The 24737-nt window shown below is 46.8% G+C and overlaps 1 protein-coding gene across 1 annotated transcript in view; it reads right to left on the reverse strand.

Annotated features, from left to right (window-relative positions):
* LOC311044919 (calsyntenin-2-like) overlaps window positions 1-24737 on the reverse strand; it is a gene marked incomplete at its 3' end in the record, with an annotated part of 83268 nt that overhangs the window by 54184 nt on the left and 4347 nt on the right. Inside the window, exon 2 of the mRNA XM_084056729.1 lies at window positions 4801-4923. Within this exon, the coding sequence (XP_083912855.1) occupies window positions 4801-4923 (123 nt within the window). The remainder of the gene's footprint in view (window positions 1-4800; window positions 4924-24737) is intronic.

Below are 24737 nucleotides of genomic sequence, written 5' to 3' on the forward strand. Positions count from 1 at the left end.
ACATTGGTATCCGGTCGGAGAAGCCCCTTGTCCGTCTCCGGTCGGAAAAGGAAACAGTTGGATTCGGGGAGGTCACTTGAGACAGTACGCGGTACCTCCCCGACGTCAACATCCGGTGGGGGACGCTCGACGTCCGTCTCCGGTTGGACACGGAAGTATGTAACTTGTTTACCTTCCGTTCGGCCATCTTGAGAGGGCCCTGTGATGCAGAAGCGTTTTGGCGCCCTCTCCAAGATGGTGGAATCGGTTGTAAAAACGGGCGTGACGCCTGTGCCAAGGTGCAAAGGCGCCCTCTGGCGGACAGGGGTGGTACCGTTCTTACAATTGATTTTACAACTGGTTCTATTGTTACCTTCAATGGAGTCAGTACATGCAGTGTTTCTGTCCCACACGTATTTGGAAAAACGAGAACCGGCTTTACCAAATACTGTGGGCTCATGGGGGGGGTCAGATTGCTTGTCCCACACGTATCTGAAAAACCGACGAGGGGTTTTTCGGATACTGTGGGCCCAAAGGCAGACCATCGAGAACGGTCCTCGTTCTCCCTGGCACACAGGCGGAGTTGGAAAAAGACAAGGTTTTGTACTTTTCAACGCATGTAAAACCACTATCACAGGGTATTTCTTCACAGATCTTACAGTAAGTGCGACATGCTCCTCTGTTTGGCTGTGGAGGCTGGAGACTGGTTTTCCCATCTGCACTGGAGTTATTCAATTCAGTGTAGCAAACACATTGGCATAATGGCGAACATTATATAAAAATAATGGAGAAACGCATTATACTTCGTATCCCGTCAGTGTTTGGAAGGCCGAGAAACCGGTTCCGTCCAATCATTAAGGGCTTAGTTCAGAGTTAGTCAATTCAGTGTAGCAAACACATTGGCATAATGGCGAACATTATATAAAAATAATGGATAAACGCATTATACTTCGTATCCCGTCAGTGTTTGGAAGGCCGAGAAACCGGTTCCGTCCAATCACTATGGGTTTATTTCAGATAGTGTCTGAACCATGCAGGGTGTGGTGAAAGAACAACCATAATAGCACAAAAACAGGCAATAAAAACAATATATTGACATTAAGGCATTATATCGTATCCCAGCCGTATTTGGAAATGCAATATGTGACAAGTGTGACAGACATATTGGCACAGTGATAAGCATTAAGTACCACAATATACTGACGTTGATATGCATAACATGTTGTATCCGACAGTGTAGGAGGACGAGCACCGACCATTTTCCTAGCATTGTGGACTCATGTCGACATGGTTTGAATAATGCAAAGGTTTGGTTCTTTGTAACAAATTTTATTGGCACAAAAAACAGGCATTATATTTTGTACTGACCTCACAGAATGTGCAAAAAACTACCCTGCTTCTGCTCTGTAGACACTGGGAGGAACAGGGCGGTCAACGTCGCGTACTCCGCTCACGAAGGGGGTCGGGCTAGCTTACCGCGGGCCACCGCTCGTGGCAGCTGGAGTTGGGGTAGGGAGGCGGGAGTGTCGCGGTGGTGCTGGGCGAGCACCGCTAGCACCTTCGGCGTTCCCCGTACAGGCCCTGGCCTGACCGTAGCGAGCCATCGCGTGGTGAAAGAAGCAGCTGCGGCTGTAGCCGAAACAGTTAAGCTGGTTAAAGCCAGGCCGTATCTGTGACGAAGCAGCCTCACCGAGAGCCGGGCGAGACAAGCAACACAGTTCGAGTATCGCGGGAGGGTTTCGGGGGGACAGAGCGAGAGCCGCTGGTGTCCACTAAAACTACCGGCACAGGCCGTATATGTGACGAAGCAGCCTCACCGGGAGCTGGACGAGACAAGCAACACAGTTCGAGTATCGTGGAAAAGAGCGACAAAAAGCTAGGCTAACAGCTCTATTCGGGGAGTTAGCTCAACGGATAGGGGGTTAGCGCTGTGGAAGTAGCCAAACAGCTAAGCTAGTAAGTTAGCGGCTAGGCTAAGAACAGCTTTAAGCTAACGTCGGCTCACAAAAAGCTAGGCTAACAGCTCTGTTCGGGGAGTTAGCTCAGCGGGAAAGGGGGTTAGCGCTGTGGAGGTAGCCGAAGCTAGTAACAGCTAGCGGCTAGGCTCAGAGGAAGCTAAGGGCTAACACCGGCTCACCACGAGGTAGAATAAAGTTAGTTTCCTGGAGTTTAGTCGAGCGAGAAAACCCGTGGGTGACTTATCCTAGTCTCCGCTAGTTTCGGGGGGACAGAGCGAGAGCCGCTGGTGTCCATTAAAACTACCGGCACAGGCCGTATCTGTGACGAAGCAGCCTCACCGGGAGCCGGACGAGACAAGCAACACAGTTCGAGTATCGTGGAAAAGAGCGACAAAAAGCTAGGCTAACAGCTCTATTCGGGGAGTTAGCTCAACGGATAGGGGGTTAGCGCTGTGGAAGTAGCTAAACAGCTAAGCTAGTAAGTTAGCGGCTAGGCTAAGAACAGCTTTAAGCTAACGTCGGCTCACAAAAAGCTAGGCTAACAGCTCTGTTCGGGGAGTTAGCTCAGCGGGAAAGGGGGTTAGCGCTGCGGAGGTAGCCGAAGCTAGTAACAGCTAGCGACTAGGCTCAGAGGCAGCTAAGGGCTAACACCGGCTCACCACGAGGTAGAATAAAGTTAGTTTCCTGGAGTTTAGTCGAGCGAGAAAACCTGTGGGTGACTTATCCTAGTCTCCGCTTTTAGGGCTAAAGCTGGTTTCTCACTTTGGGTCCTGAAGTGTAGTAATTGTCGAATAAATGTAGAATTCAGTTTTTAACAAGCGTGTAGCCTTGTAACATCTGCGAACAGAGGAACTGAAGAGGAAGTACTACGTCACGACCAGCCCTTTTATGTCCTTCCGGAAAGGGGAAGGGACAGCCGGTTACGTGACATACCCTCTAGCCCAATGAAATGGGCCCCAGGAGCGTATTGTGTAGCTCTGTTGCATCGCCAGATGGCGCTGTTTCCCATAGTGAGTGCCTCACGACTCAAAACGACAAAGAACTCAATCAGGATATAGATTAAACAAGTGAAATTGGAAGTGATGACACTAAGAAATGAGCAGGCAAAATTGGAACTGGAACACTATAAAAATGAAGCTTAAAAATGGGTACTTTCTCCTGATTGGCTGAGATTTTGACACCTACTGTACCAGAAAATGTATTTTCTGTTTATCAAAGAGCTGGAGAGACATGGAGACTCCTGTTACTGAACAAACACTCTATAGCAATGATTACTATCAGAATATAGTGCTTTAACCTTTTAACAAAATACTTTTTGTTTTAACCCAAAAATATCACTTACCCTACCTTTAATAGAGCCTGCCTGCTTGCTCAGGGGATAAATTGAATTTGACCATCAGGTCAAAATTTGTGTCAGTTCCTGTGTCCAGGTGAGACGTGACCTTTGACACGATCAAAATGTCAAATGTCTCAATAGAAGAGAAGTCCAAACACAACCACCCCAAATGTATAAGTTATATTGTGTTACTGTAACATACTCTACCATACAGATTGGACAAAATTACATTTTATTGATTAAAATAATTCTTACATAGGAACCGTTTAAGTAGAATAAAACGGATGTTTTACAAAAAAGTATAACTAACTGAAACTGTATTGTGTCATTTGTGTGTGTACAAAACAAAACAAAACTACAAAACTTCTTTGTCAAACATCATCAAAAACAACAAAAATGGCAAATGTACAAGCTCACAACGTGTCACATCGACAATAGAGGGAGAACATAGCTTTGAGCATCAGTTGTTCATGAATGTCATGAATGAATCCACATTAATTGCAGACATCCCCTCATAATGAGCTGCTAAGAGCCACCTGCTGAAAAGCTGTTGACACATTTCTCTCTCTCTCTCTCTCTCTCTCTCTCTCTCTCTCTCTCTCTCTCTCTCTCTCTCTCTCGCTCGCTCGCTCGCTCGCACGCACGCACGCACGCACGGACGCACGCACGCACGCACACACACACACACACACACACACACACACACACACACACACACACACACACACACACACACACACACACAAAGTAAAAGGCCTGTGTTCAAAATGTTACTTGATTAAAAGTACTAAAGTATTGGCATCAAAATATACTTAAAGGTAGGGTAAGTGATTTGCAATTATTCAAATAATTGCAACATGGGTCTATGTTCTGATAGGGCTCGTTACTATAGAGTGTCCTGTCCATATAAGGAGTCTCCTGTGTCTCTTCAGCTCTTTATTAAACAGAAAATGCATTTTCAGTGCTCTCTCCTGATTGGCTTGAAATGTGTCACCTACCTGAAAATGTACTATATTCTGTTTACTAAAGAGCTGGAGAGACCCCTGTGACCGAACAAACGCTCTGTAGCAATGATTACTATCAGAATATAGTTCTTAAACCATTTTAACAAAAAAAGAAAAAGAAAATATATATATATATATATCACTTACCCTACCTTTAAAGTACCAAAAGTAAAAGTACTAAAATGTCTGAAAATAGCTGATCTACAAGCTCACAACGAGTCGCGATGCAACGCCATGAGCTTGTAGATCGGCTATTTTCAAATAGCCTATATGTATAAAATAGGGCTGAAGTGGTTAATGTGTGTTTTATAATATAATCATTTACATCTGCAAAGTAACTAGTAACTAAAGTTTTCAAATAATTGCAGTAGAGTAAAAGTACAATATTTTCCTCAGAGATGCAGTGGAGTAGAAGTAAAAGTATTGAAAATTGGCAATACTCCACTAAAGTAAAAATACCTCAACACTTAAGTACAGTACTTGAGTAAATGTACTTATAGTTACTTTACACAACTGGTCCTACCTGCATAGGGGACAGGAACGTCCTTGTCCAGAGCCATCAGAGGAGGGTCCAGCAGCACTGTGTCTGTGTTCTCTGTAATCACTCCATGGTAGGAGCTCTCTATCCACGGCTTGTGTTTGTTCACTACAGGAGACAGACAAACACACACACACACACACACACACACACACACACACACACAAGCACACACGCACGTACACACGTACATGTGTGCGTGCGTGTGCGCGCACACACACACACACACACACACACACATACACACATAATCAGAGTCAACTTTACTGTCGCATCTACAAGCTTCTACAAGCTTTACTGTCATATCTACAAGCTTATGCTATTTTCAAACGTTTTAGTACTTTTACGTTTGGTACTTTAAGCACATTTTGATACCATTACTTTTGTACTTTTACTCAAGTATGTTTTTTTTATTCAGGACTTTTACTTGTAACAGAGTACTTCTACATTGCAGTATTGATACTTTTACTTAAAACGTTTGAGTACTTTTTCCACCACTGTATAGAATATGCTATAAAAGACAGACAGACAGAGAGACAGACAGACAGATGGCAGTGGGAGGCAGACATACATTTACGTTGGATCATTTTTTATTTATTTTTTATCACCAGCTGTCACACTATTTCAGCTTTGTGCAAAAGTAAAAACTGCTGATCAACAGCAATGGGGAAAAAAAGGCGAAAAAAGCAGAGCGATTTCCAGGGGAAACGACATTTTACAAAACATTAAATAAATCGAATTCATATCAGACTCCAGAAGGCATGGTGCAGGAACACAGAGGTAGCTGGAAGGTTTGTGCTGTAACAGCAGAATGGCAGATTATAAAAGGACCACTTCGCTCCTTTGCAACCTTATGTCCATATAATTGGTCCTCATTAATGCTCATGAGATTGATTGATTGATTGAATACTTTATTAACATTTTGCAAAGACAAGCACAGGGAAGAACAGTTCAATACAAGGTCTGTTAAGAGGATTTTAAACCCAAGAAAGCACTATGCCTATGGCTTGTTTCTTGGTCCTTTGTACTCAATTCATCGAAACATTTAATGACAGACAAATATACTATGCAAAAACATCATGTAAACGGTAGAAATCTAAATTAAAAAAAGTGCAGTAAACGAAAGATGGCACAATTTCCATCTACTCACTCTACATCTCATTGGTGGGAAATGGACAGTTCAGAAACCTGCCTAAACGAGTGATATCGACGGGGATTCCAAGCTAATAGAAAAGAAAGCCTTTCTATTCCCGGAAAGTTATAGCGTTCTATAATAGAAGCCATGCATCTTGCTTGAATTGTCCAAACCTGCCTGCCAAGGATGTCACTGGTAGGAAGGATTCTGAACTGTCCTCTGAGACACAGACAGAGTAGACAGAAATGATACCATAATATGGTATTTATCACCATACAATATTATTAGACCAATTATATAAAGAGACTAGTCCATACCCGGTCGACGCATCGTGGGGGGATATGCGCACATGATCTGGCAACCTGGGAGGCAGCCCCGTAACCAAGGCGACAATGTTTTACACAAAAAGCTAATAAACAGCTGAGATTTGGTGATATCGAAAAACTGCTTTGCTGTTACGTGCACATGGTAATGGCCAATGGCTGTGTGCAATTTCGGATCAATTGCTCCAGCCGCTGAGGAGAACCGGGCAGAGCTATTTTGGCCTCACCAACCACCAACCATGACACCATGACACCATAACAGAGGTTTGTCAAATTATAGGAGGATAGGTTGAAAATGGGTGAAGTGGTCCTTTAACAATCTAGGCCGTGGGAGAAGTGTGAAACTCATTAGCAGGAACGGAATAAATCAAACCCGTTCCCCTCTACATCAAATCTCTTTGGCAAAAATAGCAGTGTGCGGTTGTAGATCTCCAATTTTTGGATGTTTTCCCCCCAAAAGAGGGATGCCGGGGTTCAAGTGGTTAAATGTTGTCTGCAGCAGACTGAGAGGATTTCCTGCACGCTAAGCAGAACTCAGACCGTCGGCCAGACAGGTCACTGAAAGTCCAGCAGTTCATTGAAAGTCCAGCGGATCGATTGAAAGCGCCATTAGACGCTCCTTATTTCCTTTGTTATGTCTTAACAAGTCATTAAAGGGATCATAAACTGTGTGCTCTTATCAACTCTGAGACATTTAAACTACCAGCTGTGAAAATTAGTTTCGGGAGATTTGGGATTGATCAGCCCTCATGCCCGCTAATCCCATCACTACTATATACATTGTCTCTGTCGGGTGGAAACCTCATATATGTCCAAAACTGTTACTTTTCAGGATTCATATTCAAAAATATCCAAAACAGCAGATCGACAAGCTCAAAGCGCGTCGCGTTTCCAGCTTGTAGATCTGCCATTTCTGATACTTTTGTGTGACGCTGTAGTATGATCGAGGAGGTCGCTAATTTACGGATAAAACACCAAGAGTTAAAAGATGGAGATAAGATGTTTCCAGTGGTGGAAAGTAACTAAGTACATTTACTTAAGTACTGTGCTTAAGTAAAAGGTTTAGGTATTTGTACTTTACTTGAGTATTTCCAATTTCCAATACGTTTACTTCTACTCCACTACATCTCAGAGGCAAATATTGTACTTTTACTCCGCTACAATTATTTGAAAACTTTACTAGTTACTTATCAGATATAAATGATTACATTATGAAACATACATTAACCACTGTAGCCCTATTTTAGGCTATTTAAAAATAGCAGATCTAAAAGCTCACAACGCGTTGCGTCGCGACACGTTGTGAGCTTGTAGATATGCTATTTTCAAATATTTTAGTACTTTTACTTTTGGTATTTTAAGTACATTTTGATGCCAATACTTCTGTACTTTTACTCAAGTAAATATAGGATTTTGGACTTTTACTTGTAACAGAGTATTTTTATATTGCAGTATTGGTACTTTTACTTAAGTCAAGAATTTGAGTGAGATGTTTCTGCCCGACAGCAATGATATGTAGGCTATAAATGTACACATAGCCGACTTGGATGGATGGATGGAATAACAGCAGAAAAGTCATGAGGGGGGGTTAAAGTAATCACATTACACTTGAAAGAATAACAGCAGGATAAAAGGCATGGGGTGTTGGAGGGGTTAAGGAACATTGATAAGGGGAGCTAAAGAGCGTGAAAGTACCATTCCTCAAAATGCCACACGGACGCAGCAAAGATAAATGACTGCACTCCAATGGGTGGCCTCTAATATTGCACCCAATTAGGCAGAACTGAAGGGGGGGAAATAAAATGTCCCCTTACTTAACACATTCACTGCCAGCCAGGTATTAATTCATTCATCCGCCACTGCCAGCGTTTTTACCTTATTTTGACGATCCACGGAGAGCCACGGACGCCACGATGTGGACACGGATGTAAACAAAAGCTGTCTGGGGGGAGGGGGAGGGTCTCGTCTATCCACCGAAACAAATAATATTTTTACCGCGATCGTCCATTCTGCTGTCATCGGCAGTTGAATATGGCTTGTTTTCACACACACAAAGAAAATCAGAGCTAGATGTTTTTCTATAACCATAATACCTGATGATATGTTTTAGGGTGGGGGGAATCACTGAAAATCACAGCACCCCGTCTTTAATTAAAATTATGTATTTTTTGAGTATTTTGGGCTGATTTAAATCACGGGTGAAATTTGACCCGTTAACACCACAAGTGGATGCAGTTTTCTAACACAATGCAAGGGTTGATTGACGTAGATCTGCGTCAATGGCGGTCATTCCCTGCCAGTGTTCAATGGCAGGGAATGTGTTAAACATTAACATTGAGAAGCTTCTGAGTTTGTGGCTCATCGTAGACGCTTGCTAGCTTTCTTCTCTTCTGACATACGAACATAACTGTGACCAGGATGATGACGACGATGGCGATGACTACTGACACGGCAGCCGCAATGACAAGGAAAAGCCACAGGCCAGTGGCTCAATGATCTCCAATTTGCCTGAGGTAGCACTGGTGCTGTTTACTGGTGATGATAGCCAATTGGGTGCCATCTGCCTCCACTTCGAACCAGGCCCAGTGGGTGATTGGTGGATATCCATGGCCAATGCAGACCATCACGGCCGTGCCGTTCTCGGCGCCACGCTCGGTGTCACTGGAGGCCTGAACATGGGGCTTTGTTTTGATTGTCGATTGTCTTCGTCTGGTCAGGGTGCCGACGCACATGGAACGCACATTCATACTTTCCGCCCGAAGTGGCGGAGATGTTCAAGCGAAGAGTCGTGTTCGGGGTGTTCCCATGGGAATGAGTATGAACAATTAATTTGCCATTGTACAGCCAATAGGACCCGCAGATGTCCAAGGACAGGGAGTCCTTGGGAGTGATGATGCAGAGGTCTGGTTGATCACTTCAGGTGGATCGGCAGTGATGGTTGCTATTCCCTCGGCACTGGCTCGACAAATGTACGTACAACATGAGGGCAAGGATTGCCCAGGGTGGCTTCATCATAATTAAATACCTCTGAAGCACTCAGGCGGTGCTCTTAAATCTGGGATAGATTAAATCTTAAAACTGGGATATCGCATATATTGATCAAACCGGTCTCACAGTAAATGTGTTTCTTTTATACTATCCGGCGATGCTCGCTCTTGTCATCCCGGTGAGGTCACCATGCGCCAAATATGGAGTTCCAGGTCAGCTGTGCTCAGATATGGTGTCACCAATAGGCTCTATGCACAGCAGCCATATTTTCACTTCCTTCACAGGTGTTACCAATGATACTAATGAAGGCTCTGTTCCATTTCGTGTAGCACAGTGGTTCCACGACCCCCATAACTCGGAGAGTGTACAAATGGACCCGCTAATGGATGCGCTAATGGGTTAGCGCGCCACCGAGTGCCGCGCTACGAGCTTGTAGATCTGCTATTTTTGAAAAATCTTGAAAATGTGTGCAAATATTTGAATACTTATATTTTTAAAGCGAACATTTTTAACTCAAATCTTTGCTTCTGGGGATTCTACAAATGTCTTCTAAATCCTAATAGTTTTTGTTTTTTTCAGTGGTTCTCAAACGTGTTCATGTCAAGGACCACCCAAAAGGATATGTATTTGGCCGCGGACCCCCATCTCAAAATATTTAGTTCCAGGGACCCCGCAGAAGCAAAGATTTGAGTTACAAATGTTCGCTTAAAAAAATACACATTCAAAGATCTGCACGATTTTTCAAAAATAGCAGATCTACAAGCTCATATCTGCTATATAACACAGATAAGTTCCCGGTCTTAAAGGGTTAAGAAAATTCTCTCTCTCTCTCTCTCTCTCTCTCTCTCTCTCTCTCTCTCTCTCTCTCTCTCTCTCTCTCTCTCTCTCTCTCTCTCTCTCTCTCTCTCTCTCTCTCTCTCCCCAGAGACAGAGAGGATTGGTCAAAGTAATGATTGTGTGTGGGAGAACAGTGCACCTGGATGCATGAACTCCATGTTAGCACAGTGGATCAAAACAACCCCTACTAATGAGGTGCCACATATCACATGCACACGCACACACAGCGTGCACAAAGCACGCGCGCTGACGCGTCTCTTCTGCAATCAAACAGGCAAGGGGTCAAAGTTGTGTTAACAGTGGTGGACACACACACGCACACGCGCACATGCACACGCACACGCACACGCACACACACGTGTGCACACACACACACACACACACACACACACGTGCACGCACGTGCTCATACACACGATCGCACACACACACACATTAGGCAGAACTGACACGCGCAGTCAGACACTCTCTTGTTTTCTCTCCAGTTCTCTCTAGCTATTAAATGTCTCCAATGTGATGATGAAGTTCACACCAAACACACACATAAGGGCCATCATGTCTACAATCACAACACCATTACTTTGATGAACAATAAATTAGTTCATGATTCATGACCTAGTAAATGTACTTAGCTACTTTCTACCACTCACTCTGAACTATACACAAGTCCTATATACAGTAGATCAGTGGATCTCAAACTTGGCACGGTTGCGGGCATCCCCCGGGCACCCCCAGGGGTCCTTTGGGGGGTGTTTCATGGGGTCCCCAGCTAAATGAGTTAATATAGCATCATAATCAGTTTAACCACTTTAACCCCATATATATATATATACTGTATATACAATTTGAATCCTGCGCCATGTCGGTTGTCTGTATGTACGTACGTTGTATGTGGCCAGTGTGACGTAATCTGACATCACGCCAGTGTGACGTAATCTGACATCACGATGAGACGGTCGTCCCGAATATGGACACAACGCCAGTGTGACGTAATCTCACGACAGCATGACATCACGCATGACATCACATCCTACCTATAAATTCTAGGATGCCGTCAGATCGCACCAGTTCGACGGCTTCCATAGTGGGTTTTGGTCATTGGAGAGGTGATGCACGTCACCTCTTTCTGAAGTGGGTACTTTCAAAGCCTGCCGTGGATTTAGGAGAGCACAAAACTCTCTCTCACACTGTGAGGTGCCTGTAAGGTGGCACTGCAAAGTGAACGACGCGTCACGCTAGACGTTCGGGCCTAGTACTGTACATTGACTATTTGAAAATAGCCTATCCATCATCCACAAGATCACAACGTGTCACAATGCGACGTGCTTAGATCAGCTATTTTCCCCCAAAATACTGATTTTTAAACAACTACACAAATCTTGTATGAAGTCCCTGGCAGAGGGAGGGGGGGGGGGGGGGGGGGGCTTGACATGAATACGTTTGAGAACCACTGCTATGCAGTATGGATGCCATGACTACTACATGCCTGATCTGTCCTTGGTTTACATCCAAGGGTTCTCAACAACAAGAGAGAGACAGCGAGAGTTGAAAGAAAAAGAGAAATCTCGACACCCACAGGCAAAGAACGCAGCTGGGTCCAGTGTTCACGTAAAGCAGTGGCTCTCAACCAGTGGTCCGGGGACCACCAGTGGTCCTTGAGGGGGTTCCAGGTGGTCCCCAGGTAAATGATGGAGAGTTGGAAACCAAATGGACCCTTATATATTTGTTAACTCTTGAGAGTGTAAAATGAGACCAAATGGACCCTTACACTCTCAAGAGTTAAATTATTGTTAAACATCTGGCATTACGTTATTAAATAATTGTTATTTTGATCAATGTTTTCCTGTTATCTCTCCTATACGAACATCAATACAGCATGGAATTGTGGACAACATCGTATCCCAAAAAAAAAAAATTCTAAGTCTTGGGTGAGGCTGAATCTCATTAAATGGTGGTCCGTGGCTCAAATGCCGAATAAATAATGGACCTTGATATGAAAAGGGTTGAAAACCACTGACTTACTGGCCTAAGTGGTATTTTGATAAAAAAAACAAACAGGGTATTTTTTTGTTAAAAGGTTAAAGCACAATATTGTGAATAGTAATCATTGCTACGGGGAGTGTTTGTTCGGTAGCAGGGGTCTCCCCGTCTCTCCAGCTCTTTAATAAACAAGGTGGGTTGCCAATTCCAGCCGCTCAGAAGAGAGTACCCCGTTATCAGTTTTATAGTGTGCAGTTTCAATTTTGTCTGCTCATTTCTTTGTGTCGTCACTTCCAATTTCCCTTGTTTAATCTGTATCCTGTGTGAGTTCTCTCTCCTGATCGGATAACATTGGTATGCCGACCTGAAAATGTGTTTTCTGTTTAATAAAGAGCTGAAGAGACAGGGAGGCTCTGTTAATGAACAAACGCTCTATTGCAATCAATACTATCAGAATATAGAGCTATTTTACACACTTATAACTTTCACTGTTTCCACTGTGAGTCATGTTTACATAGTCCAGGGGTTCTCAACCTTTTCAGGCCACGACCCCCAAAATAATGATATTATTTCCCGCGACCCCCCGCGTGCACGCGCGCGGTCCCGTTCGCGCGCGCGAAGGTTATTTAATTACAATAGGTTATTTGATCATTGTTTATTATCAAAATATTTTTGCAAAAAGTGGGTAAATTGAGTAAATTAAATGATAAAACATGAATTAATGATAACATAAAAAAATATTTTGTAAAAAAAAAAAAAAAAAAAAAACTTTTTTTTTTTTTTTTTTTCCAAATTCACCCAAAAATCTGGCGACCCCCCCAAATTATTTGGCGACCCCCCTGGGGGTCGCGACCCCCAGGTTGAGAACCACTGACATAGTCAGTCATTCCCTGAACCCAGAAATGTTTGATTTAACCCATTAAGACCGGGAACGCATCTGTGTCATTTTAGATTTATTTGGCTATTCAAAAAAAGCAGATGTACAAACTCATAGAACTACGAGCTTGTAGATCTGCTATTTTTGAAAAATCGTGACAATTTGTGCAAATCTTTCAATATATATATCTTATATATATTATGATATATAATAATTAAAATCTTTGCTTCTGGGGGTCCCTGGAACAAATTATTTTGAGATGGGGGTCCGCGGCCAAATACATATCATTTTGGGGGTCCTTGACATGAAAAAGTTTGAGAACCACAATCATAGCCACATACGTTTTTTTTCAAAAAACTGTTAGGATTCAGAAGACATTTGTAGGATCCCCCAGAAGCAAAGATTTTAGCTACAAATATTCGCTTTAAAAAATATATATATTTTCAAAAATTTGCACAAATCTTCCACGATAAAAACAAAAAAATGCAGAACTACAAGCTATGTTGTATATATGCTATTTTCGAATAGCCAAAGACATTTAAAAAAATGATGCGTTCACGTTCTTAATGAGTTAATGGAGCTACACAGAGAGTTTTGTTATAAAATCACACAGGACTCAACGTTCCCTCCAGGAGCATAAATAAAATATGTTGTTGTGTGTTTGATAGATTACCACCTGTCCATTCCCACAGCGTGAGTCTACAGTCAGGCACCGCCATGGATTTCATTTCCCTCACAAACACAACAATGTGTGCGTCTGATTACGATCAAATTGAATTTCCTGCTCTACACACTTCCAACACTTATCTTTTTTCTTCACGCCATCGTCTCGCACACACACAGATATTACAGGACCCTGTCTGTCTGTCTGTCTGTCTGTCTGTCTGTCTGTCTGTCTGTCTGTCTGTCTGTCTGTCTTTCTTTTTTTTTGAGTGGTGCCAACCACTCCTACATTTGACTTTGTCCGTGTGTCCGTATGTCCGTCCGTATGATTGGTCAAGCTTCACGTGACAAGTGACAATATGTTGTCACGTGTCATGTGACAACATATTGTTGCTGATTGCAACACAAGGATGCAACCAGTTACACTTTCAAAGGCACCACTCTCTTCACACTGGGTGTGATTTTTTACTTAACATTTTTATCCCACAATTTTGAAACCCATTTTTTCACCCAGTGCCAATTGCCTATATGTAATCCTGGGCGCTACTCTCCCTCTGCCAGCCTAGGGAGAGCCCAGAGCTGAGCTCATGCCTCCTTCAATGCATGAGGAGCTAGCAAGCCGCTGCTTATCACCTGACAGGGGGGAGTTTCCCCGGTTGAACGTAGCGCGTGGAAGGACCACGTTATTCCAACCAGTTCCTTTCCCCTCCATCAGGCGCCCCGGCTGATCAGGGGGGGGCAGTACAGAGACCAGGATTAATACATGTTTTTTTTGTGAGGGTACCAACTCTAGGGGACACGGGAAGTCTGTCTATCTTTCAGTCTGTCTGATTGTCTGTCTTTTCCTCCAGGCTGTAGTGATCAACGCCTGCAACACTATCGACCGAGGCACTGTTCTGACATACTGTCCTCTGCTTGGCTGCGTTCACACCTTTTTGTGTGTGCACTGTAGGTACAGCGTCAGTGAACATGATAAACAGTGATTATCAGCCACGGGTCATTTCCCCCCGGTGCAACACTGAAAACACAGTTTTATTTGCCCTTTTGGCCACTGGCCTTTTACTCGACTTTAGTGGTGCAAGTCGGGAACGATGCAAATCGGAAACTACGCAAGTTGTTATTGTTATTGTACCTGCTGTCCTGTGTGTGTGCCCTGCGTCGAACTAGTATAGAGCAGACATCCAGCACCTCTAATAGCAATAGGGAGGATTGGAAGCAGACCTTTTAGTAGCATTGACACAAATATGGATTCAAAAAGTCTGTATAGAATTAAGCTGTTTGACTTGCTTGCTGCTTGTCGAAGAAAGCTCTGTGACTCATCCTCTGACCTTTTGGAGTGAGAGAGAGAGAGAGAGAGAGAGAGAGAGAGAGAGAGAGAGAGAGAGAGAGAGAGAGAGAGAGAGAGAGAGGGCACTTGGCTCCTTGAACAAGTAAGACGTTTCAAAGCAGCTTAGTCAATGAGTGAGTCCCAGTGACAGCCTTACAGGATTGTTTGGTATGATGCTGGGGGTTTTCTATTAAGTATAAACACATATGTTGGCAGTGATGAAGCCTTGAAGCCCAGTTCTGTAAAGCAAATAATAACAAGAATGTTCAACCCAAGATGACAACAGTGCATTCAAATGCAAATCCAGATAAATAACCATCGCCAGCCATTATTATGGTCTTAAATACTCTATGTTACACCATGGTGATCACATGTGAATGCTGCATGTTTCACAGCTGTTGGTGCTATTTGTGCAGTGACATTGACAATGACATCACAATGACATTTTCTCTCCTTCAACTCAAATGTGACCGGTTGTTACTCTCCGCTAGGAGAGTATTGTTATCACCGCGTTTTCACTTTCTAAACATGACACGCCGATTGGTCAAGCCTCACGTGACACGTGAAATACTGTGATCTGATTGGCTAGTGACGTATAGTGGTCTATATATACATGGTGTCATTTTGAAAGTGTCTCTGCCACTTTCAAAATGAAGTAAGACAGGAACCATCACGAAATGGCTGAGAAATGGTGGATACTGTAACAATTATATATAGGATACATAATTGGACAGATAGGACAGATAGGACAGACAGGACGGATAGGACACTTATACAGACAGGAGGGATAGGACACTTACACAGACAGGACGGAAGAGGACACTTACACAGACAGGACGGATAGGACACTTACACAGACAGGACGGAAGAGGACACTTACACAGACAGGACGGATAGGACACTTACACAGACAGGACAGATAGCGGCCTATAAATACATGTGTCACTTTGAAAGAGTCATAAGCCAGATTCCATAAGCCAGATTCCAATACCGAAAATCCGGCCACTCGCTCACTCCCATCCAGTCCATACGGTGACCGAGTGGGAGACACGTGACAATACTGTGAAATACTGTGATCTGATTGGCTACACAGACAGGAGGGATAGGACACTTATACAGACAGGACGGATAGGACACTTATACAGATAGAACATTCCCAACATTCCCAACACAAGTCTTCTGGCGGAGAGTTGTGCTCCGAGGAGCACTTTTTCTAGTTATTCTTGTTATTGGAACAGAACATTCTCTGTGTTTTTTCCATCACCACTCCAATCCAATCCAATCCACTTTATGTTTAGAACACATTTAAAACAACAGTGTTGAACCAAAGTGCTGTACACTCAGTAACAAAATACTAAAATAAACAAGAGCAAAACAACAAGTACAAGTGAGTTTTTAAACGTGATTTAAACACAGGCCGGGTTTGAGACACTCTAACATGGGGTGGAAGCTCGTTCCACAGTGTGGGCGCTATGGCGGAAAACTGAGGTCTGACTATGAACTACTGTGTCACATGGACATATGGTGATATATCGTCATACTCCATCGATTATAAATAAATTAGGGGGCGGGGGGGGGGGGGGGGGGGGGCAGGTGGATTATTCTGTTCTCCCCCAGGCTGTTTTGTTTGTGAATAACTCAACGGTCCATGAGGGCAAATCACATCAGAAGTCGCTCAGCCATCCAATAATGTATTTTAGAGAGAGAGAGAGAGAGAGAGAGAGAGAGAGAGAGAGAGAGAGAGAGAGAGAGAGAGAGAGAGAGAGAGAGACAGCCTGTTTGTCTCACATGTCTACTGCTGTGCTGTTTCCTTAAGACATGCAGGTACTGTACAGTAGCTCTGTGGTTCTCAAACTTTTTCAATTCAAGAAATTCCCAAATTAATATGTATTTGGCCGCGGACCCACATCTGAAAATATTGTGTGCCAGGGACTAGCATACAAGAGGGGTGTTGCAACTCAATGTCAAAAACAATTCACTATTTTTAGGGGGGGAAAACAAAAAAAAGTTTTTACCCCCTTTTTCTCCCCAATTTAGTTTTAATGCCAATGAATTCCTCCCACACACATCTCTGTGTTGTCACTGCTGTTTTATCCTAACGACTCACGTGCACCTGCCAGTGAGGAGCCCCCACCGCGAGGACGTAGAGCCTTCGTCCTGCTCCTCCCACCCAACAGGTCCTGCCCTGCCCGTAGGAGTACGTGCAATGACCACTATCACGCTCCGCGCCCGGCTTCCCTCCCCCGAACACGGGCCATTATTGTGTTCGCATAGACGCCTGACAAAGCCGGTTTTACCACGGTTTTCCGTTTACTACTCACTATGGGATATCAGCGCCCCCAGGCGATGTACAGAGCAACACACACGCTCCCGATGCCAATTCACTGATTGGCTTAGGGTATGTCACGAGTCCGGAAGACCCGGGAGTACAAAAGCTCCACGTGACATAGGCTCTTCCTCTTTTCACCACTCTGCATGCGAATGCGCAGACAGCTATCACACACAACAGTTAAGTATAAAAGATTTTTTCAACGTAACCCAAAGCGGGAATAAGGAGTATTCCCCACGGGAAAAATCTTGCTAATTATAAGTCATCTCCCGAGACTTAAAGAAAAATTTCCTGAATTTTCTGCTGAATGTTTTCATTCATTCTTTGTCTGTGTAAGAACGCCGGTTAGCGGCTACTAGCTGCTAGCTAACCACAAGTGGCTAGGCTAACACTAGCAGCTAGGCTAAGCGCTACTAGCTAACATTTTAGCACCGCTGTTTTACAGGCAAACATGGAAGCACCAAGGAGCTGTGGGTTCGCGGAGTGCGAACTCCTCATCTCCGCTGACGACCCCCATCGTGCATGCATCTATTGCCTGGGGATCGACCATGCCCTTTTCGCCAAGGAGCGCCAGGGTGAGGAGGACGAGTGCCCCGGCTGCGCCTCCTTCACCAGCCATCAGCTCGACGCCCGGCTGGCCAGAGTCAAGCAACTGGTCAGCTGGGCTAGGAGAGATCCTGGCGAGGCTACCGCCGCCACCAGCACGGGGGTCCCAGGGGTGCCGCTTGGGAGGCCACTCGTGGGACCCCCGCCGGTGCCGCCGGTACCAACACCAAGGTTGAAGCGTCAGGCGACGACCAAGCTGACGCCACCTTCCACCGCGGCTGCTGCAAGCGGGGGGCTGTCTCCGCCGCAGCACGCCAGCAGTGCCTCTCCCTCCCCCCAGCGACGCTTCGAGTGGGGAGCCTCACTAGCAGACAGCGAGGAGTCGCTGATCCTTCCCGAGGCCTTTGAGGGAGAGGAAGACGACTCGGAGCTCACGCCATACCAGGACGTCCAGGAGGTGTCCATGGCGAGCGCCGACGCGGAGATCGAAACCCCCGAGACCATCGAGGAGGAGATCCTCGAGCCCGTGACGGCGGTCTTTCGGCGGGCTATCTGCAGGTGCGGGCTGGAGCAGCCCATGGAGAGCCGCAGCGCCACCGCTCCTGCAGCCGAGTTCCAGGGCCTGGAGGCTCCACCATCGCGAGTGATGGAGTCCAAAAAGCTGCCCGAGGCGAAGGGCTTCAGGACGGCGCTAATGATCTCCTGGGGGGATCACGCCGACCCTGGAAAACTGCCCTTCCCCATCGACCTTATCTCCGCCAGGGACCTGGGTCTAATCGACGCCCCTCCAATGGATCCAGTGTTGGCAGAGGGGCTAGAGTACATGCAGTCGGGAACGGTGGTCCTAGGCGACACACCGTCCTTCGCCAGCAGCCATCTTAAAGCAGCCTCAGCGGCGCTGAAGAAAACGTACTCCGCCGCTGGACAGGTTGCTAAAGCCCTTAACCCCGCCACCATCCTCCAGGGCTCCTCCGCCGTGCGGCTCAAGGAGCTCAAGCAGACGTGGGGCGACGACGCTAAGGAGCTAAGCCGGCTGAATCAGCTCACCATCGCCTGCACCCACCACGCCGTCAACTGGACCGGCCGCGTGATGGACGATTGCGCGGCTATGGAGAGGATGAGGTGGCTCGACCTCGCGACGTTCACTAAAGACGCGCAGAAGGTCGACGCGGAAAAGAAGCTGATGGCTCTTCCCCTCACACCGAACAACCTCTTCTACGGTGCGGAGAAGTACATCAAGGACTCCACCGAGTCAACGAAGGCGCGCAAGGAGGCGGCGGCGGGCCTCTTGGCCCCGGCACCTTCCCATCCAGACAGACCTCGCCAGGAGAGGTCTGCTAACCGAGGGAGGTCCGCCTCGTCGCACCAGTCCGCCAGGTCCAGCGGTGACTCCCGCACCCCATCGACCCGGCCCTCCAGAGCGGTAGGACCCATGTCGCTCGGTGCTGGCGACGTTCACCGAAAAGACGCTCGCCCCCCCCGCCCCCTCCTTCCCCCCGGTCCGCCCGACGCGGTGGGAGAGGACGTGGGCGCGGGCAGGATAAGTGACACTTGCCCGCCGGTTTTACCGGCTGTTCGGCTGCCCACCCCACATCCACTCGGACGGAGTGGGGGAGGTTTAGCCCCCCTGGTCACCTTGGGGAAGAGACTGGCCTCTCCTTTGGCCCCAGCTTGTTCTGCGACAAAAAGACTGAAACAGACATTTGTTCCACAGAGCCAGGCCTCTGCTGTAAATTGTCCAATTTTATGTCGCAATGTTTACCAGGGTGTCTGTGTGTACAAGAGTTTTCCAATAAATGTGAAATTTACAAAACCTCTCATCATTTCACCCGCCTCAGAGCCGCGATGCGGGGGGACCCCCCCGTATCAGTGCTCCCCACCCATAAGCCCACAGCACTTGGTCAGTCCCTTTGGAGACTGTCCAAGCGCTGCTGGGATGAATACCGTGCATGTTATGAACAAAACAAAGGTAATAAATCCCTTGCTAATTTCAAACGCCAGTGTACATGGGTCACGCCAGTTTTGCCAATTTTATCATCCGTCCGGCAGAGGGCGCCAGAGGCCCACTGTGGGACGGACGGTTTGCAAGATGGCGGCGCGGGTCGAAGGTCACCCTCATATTTACAACTCGATGAGTACCGTGTCACGCCAACCTCTGGAGGGCGACAGAGTGCTTTCTTCTGTGAAGGTGGCTCCGTCGCTTCCTCTGACCAGGCCAAGGGGCCTAGACAAGATGGCGACGGACTTTGTAAACAACAAGGGTGTAGTGTGGAACGCTTCCGTACTAGGTCACGTGGCCTTGACTCGCGTCCCGCTGACTCTAACGCGGACTCTGTTGCCTCTAGCGGGCTCCACGAGCGGAGCCCCGTCCAGCAACATGATAATAGCGTCTCCGGTTCCCATGGAAACGTTAGCGCGACTGGGGGAACCGATGACGTCAGCACCCAGCGACAACCCGCTCGCTCGGTGCTTGAATCAATGGAAACTTTGCAAACCGACTCCTTGGGTGCTGCGTACCGTCCACAAGGGTTACAGACTGCAATTTTCCAGGAAACCTCCTACATCAGACAAGGTATTGTTCACTCGGGCGTCGGGCCAAGCGGCCAAGACTCTGAGAGAGGAGGTGGCCTCTCTACTGAGCAAAGGCGCGATCAGAGAATTATCTCCGGATCAGAACCGGCTGGGGTTCTATTCGGAATATTTTCTGGTGAAAAAGAAGGGGGGGGGGGGGGGGGCGTACGGCCCGTTCTGAATCTGAAGGGCCTCAACAGGTATCTGTCGGTTTTTCATTTTCAAATGCTAACGACCGTGAAGCTATTACGCACGGTGCGTCAGGGCGACTGGTGGACGAGCATCGATCTCAAAGATGCTTACTTCCACATACCAATTTACCCCCCGCACAGAAAGTTCCTGCGCTTCGGCTTCGAAGGGAAAGTGTACGAGTACATGGTTCTCCCCTTTGACAAGAAGAGCGTTCTGGTTCCGTCCCAACGGGCCACCTTCTTGGGGATCTCGTTGGACTCGAACACGCTCAGGGCACGCCTATCCAAGGAGAGGATAGACAGCGTTTTGGCTTGTGTGAGGTCTTTTCGCCTGGGGCGTCAAGTTACTTACAAGCAATGCATGCAAGCGGTGGGTCTCATGGCTTCAGCCATTCACTTAATCCGCTTGGGGAGGCTCTACATGAGACCTGCTCAGAGGTGGCTGCGGGCTCTGCGCCTCCCACCCACCTCGGGTCGTCATTTAGTGACGGTGTCTCCATGGTGCATGGAGACACTCGGGCCTTGGTCACAGGCAGCCTTTCTGTCCCAGGGGGTCAGCATAGGAGCTGTGATTTTGTGGAAAGTCATCACCACGGATGCCAGTTTGTCGGGCTGGGGGGCCGTCCACGAAGGCAGTTGGGCCAGGGGGGTGTGGAACCCGACGTTGCAGTCGGCTCACATCAATTACCTGGAACTGCTGGCGGTTTTCCTCGCTCTCAAACATTTCGAGGCTCGGATTCTGGGTTGTCATGTGTCGATCAGAACGGACAATACTACAACCATGAGTTATATCAACAAACAAGGAGGCTTGACCTCCCTGGTGTTGGACGGTCTAGCACGCGAGATGACGCTATGGTGCGACTCTCGGCTCGCGTCCATACGGGCGTCTCATGTGCCGGGCCTTCAGAACCGCGGAGCGGACCTGCTGTCCAGGGGCGGTCTCCGGTACGGAGAGTGGTCGCTCAAGCCGAGCGTGGCGGCGCAAATCTGGCGGAGGTTCGGCCGCCCCCAGGTCGACTTGTTTGCCTCCGAAGAGAACGCGAAGTGTTCTCGCTTTTTCTCAGTGAAGGCGGGGGACCGCTCCATGGGCATGGACGCCTTGGCACACAGCTGGCCGAGCGAACTGCTGTATGCCTTCCCGCCGATGGAGTTGATCCTTCCTACGTTGGAGAGGGTCAGAGGCTACCATCCAGGGCGCGAGGGCCGTGTCCACGCAGAACGCTTACGAGGTCAGATGGAATATGTTCGCATCTTGGTGTCAGGAACAGTCACCAGTGGTGGTGGCTTTCCAGGCCTCGGTGTGTAGCGTTCTCACTTTTCTACAGAGAAGGTTAGATCAAGATTTATCCTTCTCGACAGTGAAGGTGTATTTAGCGGCCATCTCGGCTTGCCACAAAGGGTTTGATGGCAAGACCGTGGGCGAACATACCTTGGTGCGCCAGTTTATGCGCGGCGCCAGGAGAGCCAGACCGGTTAACAGGCCGCTGTTTCCAGTCTGGGATTTGACGGTGGTGCTGGATGCACTGTGCCGTCCCCCGTTCGAGCCTTTTGAGTCTGCTGATTTGAGGATCGTCAGTCTCAAAACGGTCCTCTTGGTGGCCCTGTCTACGGCTAAACGGGTCAGCGACATGCACGCGCTCTCGGTGAGTCCGGAGTGCATGAAGTTCCTGAACAACGACAGAAGGGTTTTGCTTAAACCCAACCTGACGTTCGTTACAAAGACCGGGGTGGTAGCCCCAGACCCGGTTGAGTTGGTGGCTTTTCATCCGCCTCCCTTCGTTTCGGCGGAGGATAAGCGGTTGCATTGTCTCTGTCCAGTGAGAGCCCTGAAGCTCTATTGTCAGAGGACAGCGGCCAATCGTTCATCGACGCAACTCTTTGTCTCTTTTGGCGTGGGGGTTCAGAGGAAGGCGGTCACTAAGACGACGCTTTCTAGATGGATCCGAGATGCCATTAAGCTAGCTTATGTGAGTAGTGGGGCCCCAGTCCCGGGGGGTCTGAGGGCCCACTCTACTAGAGGCATGGCTACGTCCTGGGCTCTCTACAAGGGAGCTTCGATCCAGGAGATCTGTGCAGCGGCAAATTGGTCGTCTCCTTCGACTTTTGCGGCCTTTTACAGTCTGGACGTGGCGGCGTCATCGATGGCGCACACGGTCCTGGGTGTGGCTGCTGCCTCCAGGTCTGAGGACGATAGGGAGTAGGCTTGGAGCCTTTTCTCCGTATCTTGACCTCCTTAAGGTTTCCCTGGGACCAGTGGGCTGAGTCTCAGGGTAAAAGGGCCCTGTTCCACATTTGTTAAAAATTAATAAATGAGGTGGACTTGTGTCTGCCTGTTAGAGAATAAGGCAGACTCTAGAGTCTGTCAGGGCCTGACCTTTATTATATATCCCGCACCCCAGTCCGGTGGGCTGGGGGGCGCCCAGGGGCTGTAGGTCATGAACCTATGGCCTGGGGGCCATGGGTCACGCCTGTGTGGGCGGGGCCTAGGGGCTGAGGGGCGTGCGGGCCCATCAGGGTTGTGTGGCTCATTACCTCAAGGGGGGTTTATGAATCCCATAGTGAGTAGTAAACGGATAACCGTGGTAAAACTAGAGGTTACGAATGTAACCCCGGTTTTAGTAGGTTTGGAGTTTACTACTCACCAGACACCCCTTACTGTGCGCATTTGGCATGCAGAGAGGTGAATGTTAAGAGGAAGAGCCTATGTCACGTGGAGCTTTTGTACTCCCGGGTCTTCCGGACTCGTGACATACCCTAAGCCAATCAGTGAATTGGCATCGGGAGCGTGTGTGTTGCTCTGTACATCGCCTGGGGGCGCTGATATCCCATAGTGAGTAGTAAACTCCAAACCTACTAAAACCGGGGTTACATTCGTAACCTCTAGATGCACCACGATGGATTTGAACCCACAACCTCCGTGGTGGTGGGCAGGGACTTTACCACTGCGCCACCTGAGAGAAACACACATACAGTAGTGTTAAGGTAGTTAAACTGATTTTGATGCTATATTGGCACATTTTTTAATTATTTTGATTATGTTCGACAATTTTTGAGAAGAGGGCTTAAAACTGGTACGCCTAAATGACAAATGACGGTAAAATATTGACAAAGACTAAAACTAAGGAACAAGACTAAAACATTTGCTTTAGTTACAATTAGTTTTGGTTAGTTTTGTAAACACAGTACCTGTACAGTTATAGTTTTTATTATTTTCTAGAGCCTTGTTTTATTTGTATTTTATTTCAGTTAAAGCAGCACTATGTAGTTTGGGCTATCAGTGGCCACCTTGGACACAAATAACATGGCAGCCAACGTCTTTACCCAAGAGTCCCTGCATGTCCGGCGAGGACGCTCTGTGATCGGCCAGTCTTCGCTTTGACTGGCAGTTCTTGGTGCCTTGGCAAATGCCAGGATGAAATAATATAATAATAATAATAAACTTTATTTGTACAGCACCTTTCATGACATGAAATGCAGCGCAAAGTGCTTTACAGAGCAAGAATACAAATACAGTTACAACCAATTTAACAATAAAGCAAAAATAATAAAATAAAATAAGATAAAAGCAAAAGCATAAAACAACATTAAAATAGGCAATACTGTGAGGACTTAAAGATCAACCAATGAATCAGCTAAAAGCAAGAGTGAAGAAATAGGTCTTGAGCTGTGCTTTAAAGCTATCGACAGAGGCTGCCTGTCTTAGGTGTAATGGGAGTTTATTCCACACTGTCGGTCCGTAAAAGCAGAATGCTGCTTCACCGTACTTTATATATGTCATTGTAGGCACCTCGAGCAGGTCAGCACTTGAAGACCTGAGGGGCCGGTTTGGAACATATCTCTCTAGGCAGTCATAGAGGTAGGAAGGTGCCAGACCATTTACAGCTTTATAAACTATTAAAATAATTTCAAAATCAATCCTAAAAACAACCGGGAGCCAGTGTAGTGAAGCTAGAACTGGAGTGATGTGTTCTCTCATCCTAGTTTTAGTTAAAATTCTGGCTGCCGCATTTTGAACAAGTTGTAATCTGTCAGTTGTTGAAACTCACTGTCTCCCCCTATACATTATACCTATACAGTAACTGAGTCTATACATTTATGGAAGGATGATTGTTATTGCTTAAACATGTAACTTTGCAATTTTGTGGGACATAATAC

This window comes from Gymnoscopelus microlampas (genome assembly GCF_963454915.1).
Source record: "Gymnoscopelus microlampas genome assembly, chromosome: 5".
Classification (NCBI taxonomy): domain Eukaryota; kingdom Metazoa; phylum Chordata; class Actinopteri; order Myctophiformes; family Myctophidae; genus Gymnoscopelus; species Gymnoscopelus microlampas.